Source organism: Paroedura picta, chromosome 1 (assembly GCF_049243985.1).
Source record: "Paroedura picta isolate Pp20150507F chromosome 1, Ppicta_v3.0, whole genome shotgun sequence".
NCBI lineage: Eukaryota > Metazoa > Chordata > Lepidosauria > Squamata > Gekkonidae > Paroedura > Paroedura picta.
The window spans coordinates 103,254,760-103,276,811 of NC_135369.1; the positions used below are offsets into that span (position 1 = coordinate 103,254,760).

Genomic DNA, 22,052 nt, shown 5'->3' on the forward strand with positions numbered 1-22,052 from the left:
GCAATAGAGATTGGTCTAAAGTCTCGATCTTTATTGTCTACCAGGAAAAAAGGTGAGTAGAAACCTGTGATGAGGTCTGAGTGAGGAACTCTCTGAACTGCCCCCTTTTGGATAAGGGATGACAGCTCCTGTTCCAACGCAGCCATGGAATTATTCAAAGCCTGATCATGATGTTGTAGGGGTAGCCACTGCCAAAACTCTAATATATAATTTAAGCTAACAATTGACAAAACTCAAGTGTCATGAATAACCTCCTGCCATTTGTCACTAAAAACAGCCAATCTATTATTAAAGAAGAAAGGTGGTTGGTCCATTACAGGCCCTAGTCAGAAAGAACATTTTGGAGCCTGTTGCAACTCTTTATGAAGTGGTTAATGCTGTGAGCCCAAATGTCTGACTATTATTGGACCTGTATCTGCCCCGTGCCATAAACCCTGAAAAGGTCCACTGTGTAGGATACTGCGATAAGCAAATCAGCTGATGCGAATGCCGAGAGTTTGGCGACTGCAATTGGTGGAATCTCTACATCTGCCAAGGCCTCTACAGAGTGGCAGAACCTGTGGTGACGCCAAATTAATAATCTGTTTGCTTGTTGTTCTTTATCAGTTGATAAAGCAAATAGCATCATTCCCACATATAGGAGAATACCAAACCGGCAGAGCTATAGCATCAAGGTTCCATGGAAAGGGATGCCTCTGTTTTTCATGATTGTTAGTTGCCCCATTCTTGAGATCTAGAAGGGAACTACTGGTAACTTTGCCAAGGCGGCAGAGTCATAGGTGTCTGACACAGTGCTTGGGAGGATGGTTCCAATAGTTGACCAGCTGCTGGCACTGTCGATGTGATATCTATTTACCCTTCTGAGAATGAATGAGCCAGGGAGCCATGTGGAGAAGGTGTGGAGACAATTTTTTAAGATGGATACAAAGTATATAGAGAGAATAATATGCAAGAAAATTGATCTTTATCAGAAAAAATTAAAATTGGAAAAGGAATCTCACCTTTATTGTTTATTTTAATTTTGGAAATATTACCAGAATAAGAAAAGATAAAAATATTATTGGAATGAATAGTAGTGAAGAAAAAAATAACATGAGAAGTTATCCTGATTATGTGGTTATTTGGTTATTAAACCTTATAATTCTATGAAATCCACATGGACCAAATTTATAGACTTGGACTATATTCTGAATACAAAGTAAATAAAAATAAGTCTAAGATTATGTTACTGAATGTGAAAAAGGAAGAGAAATAATAAGTAAGAAATCTGACAGGATGTGTCATAATCAAAAAAACAATTAAATATTTGGGAGTAAATGCAATAGACCAAAATAATGAGTTATATAAAGAAAATTATCAGAAGACTTGGCTAAGGATAACTGAAGATATACAGCATTTGGAAAAGGTAACCATTTCTTGGCTAGGATGAATATCAAAGGTTAAAATTAATATATTGCACAAACTAAATGTTTTATTTCAAATGTTACTAATTCATATTGAAGAGAAAATTATAAAATCATGGAAAGTGTAATAAATTAATTTATATGGAATGGAAAAAGATCAAGGATAAGATTTAAGATCTTACAAGAGGCCTTGCAGTTCCAAAATAGTAACATAAAATAGGTAGACAAGCAGCAGCACTGGTTTGGATTACAGATTGACCCTCTAGGAAATAATACCCAATAGATAAACAAGGGGAAATAAATGAATTGTAAACTATCAAGGGAGAAGAACATACCCTGGTTAATTTATTACCAAATAAATTCAAAAATGAAAGAGCAAATTATGAAAGAAAGTCAGTTGAGAGAAGAAGATGAGCTGGTTTTTATATGCCAGTTTTCTCTCTCAGGAGACTGAAAATGGCTTATAATCACCTTCTCTTTCCTCTCCTCACAACAAACACCCTGTGAGGTTGGTGAGGCCAAGAGAGTCCTGATATTACTGCTCGGTCAGAACAGCTCTGTCAGTGCTGTGATTAGCCCAAGGTCACCCAGCTGGCTGCACATGGGGGAGCAGGGAATCAAACTTGGCTTGCCAGATTTGAAGCCACTACTCTTAAACACTACACTGAGCTGGCTTTCTTCAAGGGAGGGGCACCTCTTGGAGTGGTAAGAATGCTTCAGTAGCTGTAAAAGAACCTCCAGTGGCTGGCCTGTACAAGCACAGTCCTCCAGTGAGGAACTCAGCAAGATGAACATCCAATATTAAAATTGTCTAATATAACAGAATCGACAATAAAATGTACAGCTAAATTGCTCCTTAAAGTACCTTCCAGATAAACTAACCTGTACATTTTGATATTTTAGGAAAATGTAACATCCAGCACAGCATAGGCTGTTCTTTGAGCTAGCCATGTTCTCTGACTCAAACTGTAATTTGATCACCTCTAATCTGTACTCTAGAGCAGGGGTAGTCAACCTGTGGTCCTCCAGAGGTTCATGGACTACAAGTCCCATGAGCCCCTGCCAATTTGCCATTCTGGTAGGGGCTCATGGGAATTGTAATCCACGGATATCTGCAGAGGCATAATTTGGCCATCCCTACTCTTGGGTGCTATCCAAGGTACAGTTTTAAAAAATCAGATAGTTGAGTGATAAATTAATCTGCAAATATTTTTCAAGACATACACTGTATATGCACAGCCTTCTTGAGGTTAGGAACCATTTTTTGATCTAAGATTTTTTATCATATTTCCCCACCAGCTCCCTGTATCCCTGAAAAGCCATTGCTAAGAGTTCAGGGACTCTCGAGAGCAATATGCCATGCAGAAATATTGACTAGAAATGCCCTCTCTATCAGTTTTGGACAAGTTTCTTGTCCAGGCCTTCTTCTTCTGTCAAAATACTGAGCAGGAGGTGATTTTCGTTGGTCCCGGTGCTGCCTAGCTTATCACCCAATGTCTGCAAATGCTTGGGGATCCATCACATGGAGTGATTTAAAACAGAAATGATCTTCTAATCTTTCCCGTGAGAAGAATGAAGATGCATCTAACACAGTAAGTACAAAATGAATTCTAAATATTATCAAAGCAAGCTATTGCATGTAAAATAAGCTACTTAATTACATGATATCATCAACAACACTTCAGTTAGAATAGTATCTATCAAAGTGATAAGTAAAGAAATAATCGCAGAAGAGGTCATTTGTAGGGACAAGGAAGACTGATCCTTGGGCAAATTATTTTAACCTTATGAAATCCCATTAATTACAAAAACACATAGAAATGAATAATTACAGCATTAGAGTCATCAGAAGAGCATCCTAGTCATGAAGAGTACAATCTGCAAAAGCATGCCTACAGAATTTTGGAAATTACCTGCCTTCTAAATTCTCTAGGAAACTAGTGCACATTCACTTTTTCACTTTATGATAAAGGAGAATTTTGCATTCAGGATTCTTATCCCACGTTTCCTAGCTCAGACAACAACAGCTTTTAAGTCTTAAAGTAAGAGATGGTACAAAATATAAAGCACTCAAGGCCTGGACTCGGTTTCTACTTTTACAGTCAACAAGTGCATCTGCAAATAATTGAAAGAGCAGTTTATAAGCACACCAGACCAGAGATCTTGCCACTCTTCAGAACTATCTCCCTGTTTTAACTGAGTAGGTGAATCCTTCTCTCACTAGAAGATCTATCCCCTTTTCTGGCCTCAATGGGATGCTTCACCTAACTACACACTCCTCCTGCTAACCCTCCCAGCACTTACAAGGCTTTGAAGTACAATCTCTCAAATGAGGTTATCATACTGTTAGTCACATCATGAAAAGACAAGACTTAATAGAAAGACAATGCTAGTGCTATGAAAAGTTGAAGTCAGCAGGAAAAGAAGACGACCCAACAGGAGATCAATCAACTCAGTAAAGGAAGTCACAGCCCTCAGTTTACAAGACCTGAACAAGGTGTTGAATGATATAACATTTTTGAGGTCATTAATACATAGGGTCACCATGAGTCAGAAGCAACTCAATGGCACAAAACATAAACATATACACAGCATTGCAAAATGAGATTTCTGCTCAGTCAAAACCAATAACCTTTAATTGCATTTAGAGTGGTTTAAGAATACTTCCCCCACTGTAATGAATGGGATTTTTAAGTGAGTCACGCTCACAATGTTTAAATAATTTTTGCACTTAAGTTTTTTTACAATACTGCTCTCTATGATATTACATCAGAGAGCAGTATTGTAAAAAAAAAACTTCAGTGCAAATAAAAGTGACTGAATAATAGGCTTCCTACATTTGGGGGAGAGGGAGAGTTGTAAACCAGAATTACTACAGTATTGTATGGAAAAATATTGTAATCTAAAAGGGGCAGAAAAAGAAGGCCACACTGGATTTTGACAGTCTCTTCTGTTCCAAATCTTAAATAGGAAAACACTGTCCATATATCCCATTCTTACTTTAGTGCAAGCTTTTAAATCTGTTACTAATGCCTTATTATTCTGGAAGTTTGCTTGTATGATTCAGGTCTATTTTTCCAGTGTATCTTATCAGCATATTTCTAATTTAATGCACCAGAGGCATTTTTAACTTAATGGAACTTCGGATATGACTAAATATTTGTGAGGCAAAGGACAGCAACTGAGGCATTGTTTTTCTATTGAACAAAAGACAAATCCCATCCAAATGCATATACAAAATCAACTAGAGAGACTACCTTGATAGCATGAGGAGAGGCAGCTGAGAATTAATGGAACTAAAAACACTGCACTTTCCCCTAATACAATTATACCAACAATAAAGGTCAGCTTACTTGATGTAGTAAGGAACTTTGTTATGTGAAACTGATCTCTGCCATGGAAGTTCCACCGAGGCTGTAGACACAAATAAAAGAGATAATTATGAAACTGACAAAGGCAATGTAGTTTTGCTTTAAAATGAGATTCATTTGTAGGTTGATGTATGCAAGCAGGTAATAATAAAAAAACTCAATAGGCATAATCTCCAATCTTCCACCAATACCAGTATTCTCTATTTAACCTAACTTTAAGAAGATGTTGTTACACCCAAAAATACAGGAGGGCAGCTGCGAGACTTGATCAAAACAATTACAGAATATGTTTTGGTACATCCAACACTGAACAAACCTGGCCTCTAAAGAAAGCATACCAAGAGTGGGGTCTAGAGACCCAAAACAGCAGTAAGAACCCAAAATGGTAACATAATTGTAAATACCAGAAACCCATTATCAATAGATACACTTTGTAGAGACCCAAGTGCAGAAGCACCTGAGGATTGCAGGAATGTCCAACTTCACAGAGGTGAAGATATGGTTCAAGAATGGGAACACAGGCTAAGCGCCAAAAGATATTCATATGTATGAGCAACTTCTCATCACTATTTTTTGAAGATTTTGTTTAGATAAAAAGTAACAAAAATGAACTAACATTTTGTATACATATCCTAAGACATTCTGAGTATAGATAACCTTTTACAGTGTTTGAAGTTATGAGACAAAATCAGTTAGCTTTGTCAGGAGTTGATTTTTAAGTCCTAAAAATATAGGAAGCTGTATTGATCAAAAGCTTCAGAAGGGGGTCCATGCCTATCACCTACATCCTTCTGGAGCAAGAAATTTTTATAGAATCACGTAATTCCTCTCATTGAATAATCTATGTAACAATGATGGACAGTATGTTTTGTGGGTATAATCTATGTTAAGAATGAAATAGATATGGTTTAATTTTTAAAAAACTTAGAATGGAGACTCTCAAAGGCCCATTATGCACGGCCGCCGAAACGGCGATTTCGGGTCACATGGAAAACGCGGAGGGGGAAGACGCGACGCATACCGGTTATGTACGGGGCGGGGCGCGACGGCGGCAAAACCCAGAGTAACCGATTATGCACGCGGCGATCCGGGCGCCGCTTCTGGTTGCGCCCCGGTCACCCGGAAGCTGTGCTTTCTTCCGCGTTTCACTGACACGGCTTTTTCGGCGGCATGCACCGAAGCTGCGGCCGGTTGCAGCCGGCTCCGTGCGTTATCGGTGATTTTAGTCGCCGCCATTCCACCCCGAATGTGCGCTAAAACCCCCGTGCATAATGGGTCTAAGGCTGTGTACACACTGGGACCTTTGCTTCCCCAGCTCCCTTGCAGGAGCACAAATTGGAGGCGGATTCGATGCACCAGGCCAAATGTTCCCCCATATGGGTGCAGGAAGGGGTGGGGCAACCTGCCACGACTAAAACTCCAGCCTGCAGCCTGGCATGAAACCTCCAGTGCATAAATGGTCTAATAGTGTTTATGTGTATTATTAACCAGACAAAATCTATAGCATTACGGAGGTGGATCTCTAGCTAGGAATTAAATGATCTGGTATAGGAATGCTAACTAGATGCCTTGGGCATTTTAAGTGCACATCTATATCTGAATCAGGCCTGACCAGAATCACCCAGAACAATATGTGTTACTAATATGTTTTGCTAAACAGCAGCACTATAAACATATGGACCTGGCATAATAAGGCCGGTGATTAAGGGACTGTATGCATATGTTAACCCCTGACCTACTGGAGAAAACTGTTTGCTTGGTCAAGAGGAAACAAGTAGCCTGCTTTCCTATCACAAACCCTCAAGTAACCAGTTTAGTCACTGATGTAGGCTGTACTAGCTAACTGCCAAACATGATCTAGTTGTTGTTGTTGTTGTTGTTAGGTGCGAAGTCATGTCCGACCCATCACGACCCCATGGACAATGATCCTCCAGGCTTTCCTGTCCTCTACCATTCCCTCGAGTCCATTTAAGTTTGCACCAACTGCTTCAGTGACTCCATGATCTAGTAATCTCAGCCAATGTAGCAGAAGACAAGTTTCTCCTCTATGATGGTATCATAAGAGGCTCTGAATTCTCTGAAAAGGTTTGTTTACATGTTGATCAAGCCAGGGCTCTTCAAGGATGAGTTCAATGGACTGCATGGGAAAGAACAAAATAACCCAATACAAATAAATTCTTGGTCAGATCACTCAGTATCAAATGAAATATGATAGAGATAAGGAACAAGATGATGGCTTTCTATTTTTCAGCAAAGGATGGCTGGCACCCAAGGACTTAAAAAAAAAAAGTACGGTTAGCTCTGTCAACCCAGCTCTAAAAGGCAAAACACAATAAAAACCAAATAAAAATCCATATAAAAATCCACAGGAAAATCAGTCTAATCAAAAATAGGGTGTCCATGACAGATGTAATCACTATGAACTATCATAGGCTTGTTGACAATGGTATTTTAATGTATTTATGTCATTTATAGTCTGCCTTTCTTATTGAGACTCAAGGCAGATTACACAGTAATTACATAGTTAATTTCAATCAACTGGAATGTTTGGATTGTAGAAATCTGAAAATCATCAGAAAAAAAGAAAAAAGGAATAAGCAATTATATGGCACAACTAAAGATGTAGTGCAGAAATTACACTGAACAGCCCAAGGCTGGAAACCACTATATGTCCTATAACAGGTTAACTGTTATCTACCAGGATAGATTCAAAAGGGTAGCTGTGTTGGTCTGAAGTAGCACAATAAAATCAGAGTCCAGTAGCACCTTTAAGACCAACAAAGATTTATTCAGGGCACGGGCTTTCGAGTGCAAGGACCCTTCGTCAGACTATATAGACTAACAAAGAGTGCTTGCACTTGAATCACGCCCTGAATAAATCTTTGTTGGTCTTAAAGGTGCTACTGGACTCTGATTTTATTCTACGTCAACCAGTCACTCTGCAGTGGCTGATGAATGTCCTTCCAAGAGCTGCAGCAAGTCATCAAAGCACTCTCCCAGATACCAGAACTACTTAGTCCTTTATCATCATTATCAACAACTTGCCCTATTGCCCAAGGGAGGGCAGTGTGGTTGCCAGTAGGATAATCTGCCGGTTACCCAGAAGAACCACGAGGAGGTAATGTTATCCCAAAATTTGATTCATATATCTTAAGAGAGTCCTAATTACTTCACCTTTTTCCTCTACCATCAATATAGAGAAAAGCTTTGGGAATTTCTCCACTTTCTTTTTGTATCTATGTAAGTATCACCAAAGTTAGATTTTATATGCGGGTAAAAAGACGGACTACATAACACAAATTTCAGGGGAAAAGCTGTATGAACAATCTTTGGTTACTCATTAAGTACACCAAAATATCTCTTTTTCTTTTGGCTAACTTCATGGAACTAACATCCAGCTACATTTGCACACTAGAAGTTATGGAAGTAAACTTGTACTGCAAACGGCTGATTATCAGTTGTACATTACTGTCTTGAGCATTCCCAGAATGCAGATTCAACATTCCCCTTGAAAAGCTGTAATCTTTTGTACAGATACTTGGAAGGGTCATTTCACCACCATGGTCATATTTTCTTGGCTGTGAAATAAAGAGAGCCTAACTAGGAATGTAACAGCTAGGCCAGTGATTCTCAACCTTCCTAATGCTGTGACCCTTTAATACAGTTCCTCATGTTGTGGTGACTCCCAACCATCAAATTATGCAAGGGTCTTTCACAGAAATTAAACCGAAACTGACCAATGGCGTGAAGATCATGATTGTATATAATTTTGTTCCCCAGGGTTTCTCAGTTCAGTTTTGCCTCTTGTCCTACCATGCCGATCACGCTCTTTTCTGCTGCTCCAGACAGACGAATGCTCTATCTTGATCTACCCCGCAAGGCTGTTGTGTAGATGGTGCCCCCTGGCCAAGCTGCTTGCCCTGCCACGACCCTTGTGAAAGGGTCATTTGACCCCCAAAGGGGTCCTGACCCCCAAGTTGAGAATCATTACTTTCTGTAAGTGGTACAAGTATACAGGTCCTACTCAGGCAAACATAGTAAATGATATTTGATTCTTTTAAGTAAATCTGGTATTTGCAATTGGATCTTCTCTCAACTTGTCTCTCAAAATCCTATTATAAACAATATTATAAACAATATCTAGCACTTACTGGAAAGAAAATTTTGAGATGTAGGGCCACAGTCCCAGTGTGCTTCTTGTAGCTGTTTAAGGCGATCCTCTACAGATACCTGTATTTACAAACATAGAGAAAAGCAAAAATATTTCAGCTGATTATCATGCAAAGCACCCATCCTGATGGACTTATACCACCTATAGCAAAAGGCCTTAAGGATATCAAATATTATTTTCTGTGTCCAATTTATAGCGGCTCCCTGGCTAATAATGCTCACCCTGAACACAATACAAATCAACAACAAAAATGGTTTTTACAGTGACTAACAACATCCATTGAAATTTCTGCTTCTCTCCACTCTTCCCCTATCTAAATGTCTGGAGTCAGCAGGTCTCATTTTGATTATATTGATCTTAAAGATGTCTTTACCAGGAACTACTTTGGAGCATGCTGTTTGCTGGTTGTCAGGATGGGCAGATATCCTCCTGGTTTACTAATTGAACTGCACTTGCATATCCAGCAGGAGCCTAACTGCTTAGTCAAATCTCCTTGAGGCATAAATTTTTTTTTTTAATTACATTGCAAGAAACACAGACAAGAAGCCTCAGAAATGTTAATAATTTTGCTTTGCAGGACACACTATTTCTCAGCAGATGACATCGTAATTCTGCAGGCTGCAGATGTCAAAAGATAAACTGCCCTCCCCCCCTTTTCAAATATTTCACACTCCTGAATTTTTCCTCCTGGAGTTTTTAAAAAAAAAATTATTCAGAAACAGATTTTTTTAAAAATCTGGAAAGAGATAAACAAAACTTTGAGCCAGAGTAGGATTTTAAGAATGCAAACTTTTTCATAATGAAATTTAAATTTAAAGCTTTTCTAGATCTGATGATACAGGAATTAAAGATCTATCAGAACTTCTTCACCTGGACATCTGGAACATTTTTGATGAACCTATTAATCTCCACACAAATTCTGGGATGAGTAGTAAAATTTTAAACAGACAGATCTCCAGTCCACACTGTATTGCCTCTTAGAGGACTCTGCAGAAGAAATCAGATTGTGCTAGACATTTTCAGAATACTATGCATGCACAGTTAAACTATGCATGCACAGCTTCCATTATAGTAAGAGGATGGTAACATTACTGCTTTGTGGCATAGGAAGGAAGCTTAGGTTCACCTGGGAATGTTTCTAGGCAGTACTTCACTGTCTTAAAGAAATCACTGGGTTTCGAGACCAAGACGTACGAGGAAAGGTTGGGGTAGCTTAGTCTGTTTAGTCTGGAGAGGAGACAACTGAGAAGGGATCTGATAACCATCTTCTTTAAAAGGCTGCCATATAGAGCAGTGGTCCCCAACCCGCAGTCCAGGGACCGAGACCGGTCCGTAGATCAGTTGGTACTGGGCTCCTCCTCGTCCTCCCCCTGGGCTCCTTCCTGGGGCTGACCTGCCACTCTGCCACTGTCTCACCTTTGGTGCTCTCCAGCGGCCGCCATGGCTGGGGCTCCCCCTCAGTGTGGCACTGCGCAGCTGCCGCTGGCAGCACCCCCCTGCTTACGGCGGGACGTCAGGGGCCCTGGCGGGAAAGTAAGTGGAGCAGGGGCTCAGGCGAGGGCAGCAACGTCCCTCGGCAAAAGACTACCCTCCCCCCCCCTCCGGGCCTCAATAAGATTGTCAAGCGTTGACCGGTCCCCAGTGATAAAAAGGTTGAGGACCACTGATATAGAGGATGGAGCAGAGTTGTTCTCTCTTGCCCTAGAGGGATCGACCAGAACCAATGGGATGAAATTAATACAAAAGAAATTCGATCTAAACATCCAGAAGAAGTTCCTGACAGTTAGAGTGGTCTCTCAGTGGAACAGACTTCCTTGTGAGGTGGTGGGTTCTCAATCTTTGGAGTTATTAAAACAGAGGCTGGATAGCATCTGATGGAGAGACTGATTCTGTGAAGGAGGAGGTGGCAGGTTACAGTGGATGAGCGACAGGATTGTGAGTGCAGGGGTTTGGACTAGATGACCCAGGAGGCCCATTCCAACTCTATTACTCTATGATTCTATGCTTCTGCCCTAATTAGAGACTGAGCTAGTGGCTAGAGTAGGCTTTCTCAATCAATTTTATATATATATTTTTTAATTTGTTAAACTTTAATCTGGTAACATGACTATATATGGTCATGTCAACCCGCTCCCCCATCCCAAAATGGCCAGTGATGGGCCTGGAGGAGGTGGGAAGGTAAGGGGCCCATGTAGGCATGTACATAGTTAGGCTTTCCAAACATATTCTGCCCGATTGTATCACTTCTGTGGTTTCTCAAAGAACTGAAGAATGTTTCAGGGGTTTCTCAATGATAAAAAGTTGAGAAAGGATGGGCTAAAGTGTTTGACTTGGAGAGGGAGGACTCTGAGGCAACTGCACACTGGACTGAAGAATGTCCAGTCCTCTGTTCTAGTCTTTATATTCTTTAACCTCAACTGCCACAATCAGGATATATGTTTTGATTAAAGGTTTGGTAGAATGTATGCTATGTGTTTCCTAAAGGTCTCTTATTTGGAAACTTGACAGATCAAGGCTAAAATTATTTGTTAGGTGAATAAAAATAATTTTTTCTTAGTTATTTGATAGACAAGACTTGAATGGGAATGAACAACAAAGGTTTATTTAACTGGGCAAAAGCTTTGTGTGGATGGCTTCAATATATAATGTGAAACTGGCTCTCAATTTCAACCCCATAGCTTTCCAATGAAAGTAACTATTTTGGAGTTGAGCCTCAGTTAACTTAAATAAACCCTGAGGAAGTTTTGATTCCTCTTTATCCAGACAGGTTACCTCAGCCTGCAATGTTTAACTGGAACCTATTTTCTAACAGACAGGATCTTCTCCAGATTAAAAATTTCCCTTTTAGCCCACAGAACTCCTGTTCACATAATCAGTCCACATAAATTAGGAATGTCAGATCTTTAACAGGATGCTTATTTGTTTCACTAAGCCAAGCGCTCTTCCCAAAGCAAACACCAACCCCTAACTAACAACCAAATAAAAATCTGTTTAAGATTACATCTTATCCAGAGTCACCAAAATTCCTTGTGAAATGAATAAAGAAAAAGCTTTCCCTTCCTTCTTAAAACTGAGGCTGGATCGCTCCCTCCCATCTAGAGGAGATCCATGGACTCTGATTGGTTGACAGTCACTTGGATTTACATAAAACCCAAATCACAAAGACTGGTTCAGAGCCTGTAGGACAGGTGGGACTTTTGGGGATAACTGCCACAGCTATTGCCCCAATTGGAACCTGACTAGGATGCTACAGATGCTGCTGTGTTTGACTTAGATCTGGGAGGTATGCATTCCAACGCTGTCTTGGCCATGAAGCTTGTGTGAGTCAGTGTGAGTAGTTCAGCAGTGGAATAGGCTGCCTAAGGAGGTGGTGAACTCCCCCTCACTGGCAGTCTTCAAGCAAAGGTTGGATACACACTTTTCTTGGATGCTTTAGGATGCTTTGGGCTGATCCTGCGTTGAGCAGGGAGTTGGACTAAATGGCCTGTATGGCCCCTTCCAACTCTATGATTCTATGATTCTCAGCCGACTTATAATTGTTCTTGTAATTTGAATTAATTTTAAACTTTTACAGGGATTGTATTCAGCCTAAATAAGGCAATCCACCATGAGTTCCTAAAGATGGGGCAGAAATCGATCCCATAGTAAATGAATAAATAAATAAGATTGTTGGAAGATAAAGTGAGGTAGATATTAGTTAGGTATTATTGGAGTTCAAGTTCACTGGTTTTTAGAAACTCTTTTACTTACTAGTTCCAGATAATACATCTCAAATCGTACATGTATTTTAAAAAGCCTCAGCATGGTTAAATGCTACCAGTGAAAACAAAGAATTGTGGGCACAGGACAACAGAAAACATATATGCTGACTTACAAAAGATGTTAATAACTTTGATTTATGAAGAATATTCTGAAATGTACAAATTGATACAAATAGTGCTATTATGCTGAAGCAAAATATGTCTTCTCGGGTTAATTCTGTCACCCTGTGTGAACTAACTGCAGAAGATAACAGATAAGGCAGGTTATCGACCAAATGAGAAAGGGAGGGTATTTCTTTGCATGTTTCTTTTAAAGCAGACAATGAATAATGATAATAGGAGAAATTAAAAAAGAACTACACTGTCTAGACCAGGTATTTAATTTACTGAATACAAGAAGAGAATACCTGTAAAAGTTTCCAGCGCATATTGAGGTCATCTAGCTGTCGTGATATCTTTAATGATGGATGAAGGTCAAATGCAGAAAGTTGACTAGATAAATCATTTACTGCTTTAACTTTCAAGCTGATTGGTATAATTTCTTCCCTAAAAGCCTAGAAGAGTAAACACTTATATTTATCAAAACAATTTAAAGAGCAGTCTCATTTCACACAAGTCACATATAACCACATTCGTTTATTTTCTCTTTATGATGGTTCTCAACAACTGACCTCCCTCTGAAGCTTTACACATTACAGTGAACCCAAAAAAATGTAGTGAATCTGCACGTTTAGGGTGTGAGGGAGAATGCCTGAAATTGCTAAGGTTTACTTCTTGAGACTCAGCAATAAGTGTCAGGATGCATTGAATCTCAATCTGTATTCAAGGCCCTTCTTCATATGCCTGCTGAAATGTACAATGTATCTGTAAACCATGAAAATTAGGAAGAACCAAGAAAAGCACTCGCCATTTTGTTGTATCTCCAGGTAAACAACAGATTTCTCAGCACTCTCCCCTACCCTAGTCACAGTTTCTGGGAATTCAATTCCAAAATTAATTTAGCTTTTTGTTTGCAAACTGGCCCTCAAAATCCTCAACAGATGGCAGCTTTTTACATACACTATAAACATAAGAAGCTCCTCTCTATCTTCCTTTATACAGATGTCATTAAGATACTACAAATCAATTCTTAAAGACAGAAAGATATGTTCTCACAAACTTATTAAACTTTTATGTTTGTGTTAAAATGAGAAAGGGAGAAGAGAGGATACATCACTTTATATCAATTGTGACAAAGATATAAATCAAGTTTGGCCAAAATCACTGAGGATATAAATCAAATTTGACTGAGCTCAGTTTACTCAATATGTGAAAGCAAGAATGAAACTTAAAAAGGGTGTTTCACATTTTTGTGTGATGCTACATTACCCTGCACCAGTCCAATTTATTATTAATATATCCATGAGGTGATGGGAAATAAGCCCGTAGCTCTACGTAGTCCAGTGCTAAAATATCCACTGACATCAGAATAATATTCTCATTCTCTGTGTTACAGTTCTTCATGATTTCCAGGTTTGGAGTTGTACAAAACAGAAAACCTTGCATGGTTAAAGATACTGCAAGTTTAATCAAGTATTGTTAACATGATGTCATACTCTGGCATTGGGCTGGAGTCCAGGGCTGGATGTTCACCCAAGGAAAGCCTTAACAGGGCTTCACTTATGGTCACTGCAGTCTGTTTCCTGCTCCACAAAAGCATCCCTGGCTTCCATAAAAGATGAGAAACAGGCCATCACTTGTGGCAGGTTCTACTGCTTCTTTCCCTCCCTTGCTGCCTTGTCCTTCTGCTACCACCCTTGAAAATTGGCTGCTGGCTGGCTCCAGTCTGCCTGGCGTCTCTAAGCGCTGTGGCGAGCTGGGAAGCTGCTCCTGTGGCATCACATTGGACTTCTGTGGACCTCCCTTTGGCAGTCTGAAGGACTCTATCTCCTCAGAAGTAAGTGTGGGGACAGGTGGTTTTGTTTCATGACCACAAAGACCCTGGTAAATTATTGCTGCACTTAAAATTCCACTTCCAGAATGGGATCAGAACAAGATAACAGGTATGTAACAAGTTGTTGAATTTGATTAAATCCATTAAATTATCATTTTCCAGCAGCAAGTTCTGCAGCTATTCTTGTTATCACTATCTGTAAACAGCTTTAGGCATTTAGGAAACCAATCTCTGTGCTGCACAGCCTCTTACTACTCAAGCTAGAATTCTTGCATTCACTACCTATCCTCATGCTGTTTTGTTATCCTCCTGTGGCCATACTGCCCCTACAATAATTCTGTAAGATTTGTTCAAGATAAAGCATAAGAAATAAGGAAATCTACATATTATTATATTGGTTTCCATAATCTATGCCTGACACAAATATGCCAAGGCACAGATTATGAGCACCTCCTTACATTCACAATTTAATATTCCACAAAGGCCTTAGTCCAGCCTATAAATTTTATGCTTACTGTTGTTTTGTCAATGTGATCCTGCAGTGAGTCAATTAGTATTTCTCCAACAGGTTTCAAGCCATTCCGTGTATTCTCTGCCTCTCTCAAATCATCATCTACATCATCCATAGAACACTGCAAGTCCTTCAGCTTCTCTAGTGCTTTGTCTACTTGTTTCTGCCAGCTGTTGGCAGAGGTATTCAGGCTTTCCCATTTCTCTTTCAGTTCCACAGACTGCTTACGCATAGCTTTCGCGATCTTCTGGGCTTTTTCTTCAGGGGTCAGTTCTAAAATGAACAACATATGTCAATATTATGTCAATGTCAATATTATGGCAGATTGGAAGCAATACCATTCTCATTAAATTGAACAGATTTAGGACACCCTAAGAACACTGTAGCAAATCTCAACCTTACCTATGTTATCTGGTATGCATTAATAGGTTTTGAGACCAAACCAAAATAATGAGGATGCCTATCCACAAATATTCATGAAAATATTACAGAACTATGTAAAAAAAATCCAAAGTTACTTTTTTTTGTACAAGACTAGCAGAAGCAGCAGAACTACCACAACTCATCTACTATATTTGTTGTTAGGTGCGAAGTCATGTCTGACCCATCGCGACCCCATGGACAATGATCCTCCAGGCCATCCTGTCCTCTACCATTCCCCGGAGTCCATTTAAGTTTGCAATCTACTATATTACCTGACCACTATGGTTATCTCCAGATGTGAAATTAGGCAAGTGATGAGCCAGGAGAGGACCTTCTTGGTCAAGGCATAAAAACTCAGAAACTTTCCTCCCAGGAAAATTTGTATTTCCCTTTCTGTTGCCATTTTCTACCAGCTGGTAAAGACTTTTTTTGATTAGTTCAGCATTCCATTAGTGATTGATCCCTTCATGATCAATGTTTTAATTGTTATTCTTATGCGCTTGTATGTATTTTTACTCTGATTTTAATTCTTGTAATAATCTGTGTTGGGAGGCAATGATTTTAAGATGTGATTTTATTATATGTGTTTTATGTTTTTATTTGTTAGCCACCTTGGTAGCTATTATGAGGGCAGAAAGATGGGATGCAAATTTTGTTAAGCAAATACTGTATGAGCTCTTTTGTAATTGGCCCCTTTCATTCTCTTTGCAGTTCTTCAAATCCAGTGCAACATAGTGGTTAGAAGAAAAAAGGAAGAGGAGAACAAGCTCCCACTATCCACTTTCTCCACCCCATGCATAATTTTATAAACATAGAATCATAGAGTTGGCTGTGCAAGTTCTCTGGAAAGCTCTTTGAGCACTCTCGGGTGCATTTCATCCGGACCAGGGGATCCAGTGCAGCTAAATGCCTCTCGACAACCTCCCTATCCATGTTAACCTGCCACCCAGACACTATCCTTTGGCTACGGCCATCTCTAGATGTGCCTAAACACTTTGACCTGTGGGGAAAAACAGATTAAAAAAAAGGCACTAAGCCTTTCTGCTTTCTCTGCATCTTCCGTTAGAGTTTGTCCATCCGCACCCAACAGTGGGCCTATTGCCTCCTTTACTTTACGTTTGCCCCTCACATAACTGAAAAATCTTTTCTTGTTACAGTGGGCTTTCCTGGCCGATCTTAGCTCACTCTCAGCTTTGGCCTTTCTGATGACTGATCTACAGTGCCTAGTAACCTGTAGGTATTCTTCTTTAGAGCTATGTCCTTCCCTCCATTTCCTGAACATCTCCCTTTTTTTTCTTAGTTCCTCTTGAAGTTCTCTGTTCATCCAAATAGGCTTCTTAGAGCTCCTGCAGTGTTTTCGTCTTTCTGGGATAGTCATTGATTGAGCACGCAATAGCTCTTGTTTGAGTAGCGCCCACCCTTCACATGCTCCCTTCCCTTCCAGCATTCTCGTCCATGGTATGACACTCATCATGTCTCTGAGTTTATTAAAGTTTGCCCTACGAAAATCCAACATCCGCGTCTGGCTACAAGCTTCAACATCTATCATGTCTCCTCTTACCAGTATTTTTTTCCAAACAGAAAAGTTCTTTCTTATAGCAGAGGTGCTCCTATCCCTTAACAATCTTGGTTGCTCTCAGTTGTACCTTTTCCAAATCTGCAATATCCTTTTTGAGATACAATAACTAAAACTGTATGCAATATTTCACAAAAAGCCACACCATAGTTTCATACAAGGGCATTATAATACTGCCTAATGATTTACTTTGCCTAATAATTTACTAGAATAATTTTTCTCAGGTCTTGATTTCTGTTTAATTTCTGTTTAATTTGTGCAGATATATATATATATCTGCACAAATTTTATATATATATATATATATATATATATATATATATATATATATATATATATATATATATATATATATATATATATATACACATACATACATACACATACATACACATACATACACATACATACATACATACATACACACACACACACACACACACACACACACACACACACACACACTTACTGGCTTAGATCCTATGAATTGCAAACACATCCACCGTCTTGCATACAGAAGAATACATTTTATTGCAAGTGGGGAGAAATTCATCATCCTTGCATAATCTCCCTCCTCTATGCTGCATCCCAGTGTCACCTATCTCCTATTCAAGAGATAGTGGAGAGCCTGATTGTGAAGACTGTGTTCTTACTTTAATTTTGGGAAACAGCCTTGAAATTACTTGTAAATTTGATTTTAGAAAGACATTTACTACAGAATTGAGGCCAGACATGTACTTTTCTGAGACACAGAGATGCCTACAATCTAGTCACTTGAGATACGACTATAACTTGCCATAAAAATGTAAGGCATTTTGATGTCCCCAAATTGTTTAACAAGTAACCTTTTCATTTTAAAAGGATGAAACTAGATTCATAGTTACAAGGGTCACACATAATAGAAGTTTTAACCAATGAGAAATATGTTTCAGTGACAGTTTTCTTTGAAACAACTTTTCATTTCCCTTTAGTATAGCAAGCTGGCATGGTAACACACAGCATTTTTGTACTTTGATTGTTGCACTGTACACTGATTGTTGCAGTTTTCCCATTTATGTGGTATGAAGCCCATTCATTTCTTTAATGGCACTTATTACATTATCATCACTTTACCAGCTGCTCAGAAAATATGAACATATGTTTATTAATCCTTCTATTTGCTAGAGAAGAAAATATACTGTGGACTTTCTGTCAAAGACAAGAAAGTAGAAAATAACCCAATGTTCCCTTGAGCTAGTATCACCAACTTGAAATAATTTTATCATGGCCACAAAAAGCCTTCTGCTTAAACAGATTTCACTAGAAATCCAGTTTTGAAGAAATAGTTTTAGTTCAAGTGACTGAGAAAATTTAAAAAATGTCCAAGTCATTGATAAAAAATTATATCTAATAAGGATTTTTAAGAGCCAGTAAATCTAAGACAATTTTTTTCCTCATGGCTTTTCATCTTTTATCCTCCCCCAATATAATTGTTCCTTTTATCCATTTTTCTTTTTCTTTCTGTGTCTCTTGTTCATTCATTTTTCCATTTTTTCTTTCCCCCTCTCCTATTATCTCTCTTACCCTTCCCTTTCTTACAAAAAACACAAAATTTTAATAGATTATAATCTGTTCTGTTGGTGACATAATTGTGTTTGTGAAATGATTATAAGAAAATTAACTATATCCCTCATCTCATTTATTTAGGGTTGCCAGATCTATTGGTCCAGATATGGTTTGAAGCAAATTCCATCATAGAGTTTTGGCAGCACAGATGGACCTGGGAGCCCCACATCTTTCTTACTTAGAATGTTTATTATTTCTGACCACGGGACTCTGGTCTGTGGTCTGTTAAAATCTGCTTTCCTAAAGTCCAATCTATATGTCCAACTTCGTAAAGGTTTTCTGTTTCCTACAACTGTAAATTCCAAAATCACATGGTCACTATTATCATGTATTACCACTACTACTTCTGCCTCATCTATCAATTCTTCCTTATTGATGAGAATGTCGGCAAGACAAGTCAAGAAGTAAATGGGAGTTTGCATTTTTAGCAGATTTGGTCTTCAAACAGATATCTGGGTAATTGAAGGCACCCATGACCACTGTTTCCCCCCTCTTTGATAATTTTGTAATGTGGTCTAGGAGTATCTCATCCATGTCCCCTGACTGGTTTGGTGGTCTATAGCAGAACCCCACAATAATACCATTCTCATTTCCTACTCCTTTTATATTCACCCAAATGCACTCAACTAAATTTTCATGTTCCTTCCTTACAAGAGGGATGTCTTTCATCTTGGCCCAAGTTTCAAAAGGAAGGGCAGGTACATGCATTTAGACTAAGAACTTCCACTGAAACTATAGTCCTGCTATGGCTGTTCATTCATTCTTATATCCTGTTCACTCATTCTCATACCTTCAGCTTCAACTACCTTAGCTATGGACTTTTTATTGGGAGAAAGGGCATACATCTATGAAGACAAGTACTCCCAAATAAATAACTCATACCAGGACATAATAGTCCTACAGCTAGCCACCTGAAAGCCCCCAGAGAGTAAACATTCATACCTCAGCCACCTAGCTTCTTTCTCTCTTTATCCAATGTTGAGAAATGAGTTCCTGCCCTGTGTTTGGAAGGCATGAAGTCTGTCACTTAGGGAAATAGCAAGAGGGTATGTGAATGTGAGTTTGCAATTCTCCTGCTGAACCCTATACATGTTTTCCAATTTGTGTGTCAGGGCAATTTGACTTGACAAGGTGGTGTATGTCACCTGAAGTATAGAATCTGATGGCTTTGAATCTGAGCAGATAACTGCACAATTATCCTGGTCAAATGCTCTATACAGAGCTTTAAGGCCACCATTGTGACAAATCCCTTACCATCTTGTTTGGGGATGGATCCAAAACAGCATTGGAATGAACTAGGAACCCATCCTCAGAGTCAGAACTATCTGGCAACAGAAGAAGCTCTAGTAGAGCACCTGATACTGAAGGGATCACCATCAGATCAGAGTCAACAGCTGCTGGCCTCGGAACCACAGAATGGAGCCATTTTTGTTAGTTATTTGAAGGACTCCACTGAGGTAAATTTATGCGGGCTGGAAGACAGGAATACCAAGGAAGTTACAAGGACACAGAATTACTTTCATTTCTTCTTAGGCTTCATAATACGGCCAGATAGAGCTGGGTGTCTGACCTCTTGCTTGTCATTCCTTGAAGCTATTAACCTGCTCAGCGTGAGGTGACATACTGGGGAGAGGGTGGACAATATCGAGCATCTGGCTTTAACAAAGGTTAAGAGTTAGATGGTTGGATGAATGTTTTCACTTTGACTTCTTCAGAGGTGGTTTGGAAATGGTTCTTGAAACCATGGCCAACCTATGACCATGCTAGGGAGCTGAAGATGCAAACAACACCAAGGGAGTACAAGGACATTTTTTGCCTTTTACCAGGTGTGGTGACTGAGCTTCAGATGCTGTGCGAGCCTTCTCACAAAGGGCCACCTTTCACCAGGAGGGCTCTCTTAAGACAGAACTGCTAATGTTCATCTGATAGTGTCATTTTGGTAGCACACTTGGTACATTTTTTGCAAAGGGTCATTGTCAATGCTCACCAATGAGGTGACAACTAAATAGAATGATGGTCTTGAATAAATAATTCCCTCAAAAGGAAAATCTCACCAAAGGAAATGAAGAAAACTACAGTCCTATCTCCATTATGGACTGATGGAAGGAGCCCTCCTCACCCTCCCAGTCACATGTTGGTTTAGGTGGGGAAATCCAACATGACCAAGGTGATGAGGAGCATGCCTAGGGCTGCAGAAAGCTATAGAAAGAAAACTAGTAAAACTTTCACATTTGCAATTGATCTGTGAACATGCACAGTTCCACAAGGATGAACATCCAGTTAGATGGGGTGTTTATAATCTCATAATTAAATGTCAATTTATACACATGTGCATTTATCAACACTGCAATATACTTTGGTGTTAAAGGTATCCACATTTGAAAGGAATGCAATAATAAAAATGTTTTGTGGTGGCTGCCATGTATCTTGTTTAAATCAATAACATGCAAACATGCCAGATGGCAGTTGATGTAAATAAAGTATATGTAAATTACTTGTTACAAATATTTCTTTTATGATTTATGATTTTGCATTTGTAATTAAAGGATGAAACAGATGGCACATGCTTAATATGAAATGTCATAACCATCAAAATAACCTTCACTACTACATAATTAATTGCTATTATCAGTGAGATTTTGTAAATATAAACCAACTTGCTCCAAAATCTTTCACATTTCTGGAGTATTCTAAAATTCCCTTTTAAAAATAGTTCTTGTTTTGCCTCTGGGTTGTTTAAAATTCTTGCCAAATCAAGAGTTGTTCAACTGCTATAATCTGCTTTTGTAGCTCTGCTGAGATGACCCATCCACATGTTCACTGCCTGCAAGGGAGGAAGAGTGGGCACAAGTCTGCCCCAGCCTCTATGATCCCAGAGCCACTTGCTTAGTGAGAACATAGGACAGAAATGTCTGCACCTACACGTTTCCCTGTGGTCAGTGACACTACTTTCCAAATGGAAAGGAGAATATGCTTGCACATGTTGTCCACACAGTCTCACTGTGTAGTTGCTTTATCAATTGCACGGAGGTAAGAGGCGAGGCCAATGCACTCTTTCTTACTTTCCCTTCCTGTACATTAAGTTAATGGGCATACAAAAGTAACTGACAACAGATACTAAGCTAAGAAAGAGCCCCTTGTAGCGCAGAGTGGTAAGGCAGCAGACATGCACTCTGAAAGCTCTGCCCATGAGGCTGGGAGTTCAATCCCAGTAGCTGGCTCAAGGTTGACTCAGCCTTCCATCCTTCCGAGGTCGGTAAAATGAGTACCCAGCTTGCTGCTGGGGGGTAAACGGTAA

At 39.3% G+C, this 22,052-nt stretch overlaps 1 protein-coding gene across 8 annotated transcripts in view; it reads right to left on the bottom strand.

Annotated features, from left to right (window-relative positions):
• The window catches only part of UTRN (utrophin), a 503,173-nt gene that overhangs the window by 95,803 nt on the left and 385,318 nt on the right, over positions 1 to 22,052 (bottom strand). For all 8 annotated transcript variants that reach the window (XM_077350828.1, XM_077350839.1, XM_077350815.1 and 5 more), the window contains 4 exons: positions 15,155 to 15,423; positions 13,114 to 13,260; positions 8,926 to 9,004; positions 4,757 to 4,817 (listed from right to left, as the gene is read on the bottom strand). In XM_077350828.1, coding sequence (XP_077206943.1) covers positions 4,757 to 4,817; positions 8,926 to 9,004; positions 13,114 to 13,260; positions 15,155 to 15,423 — 556 coding nt within the window. The remainder of the gene's footprint in view (positions 1 to 4,756; positions 4,818 to 8,925; positions 9,005 to 13,113; positions 13,261 to 15,154; positions 15,424 to 22,052) is intronic.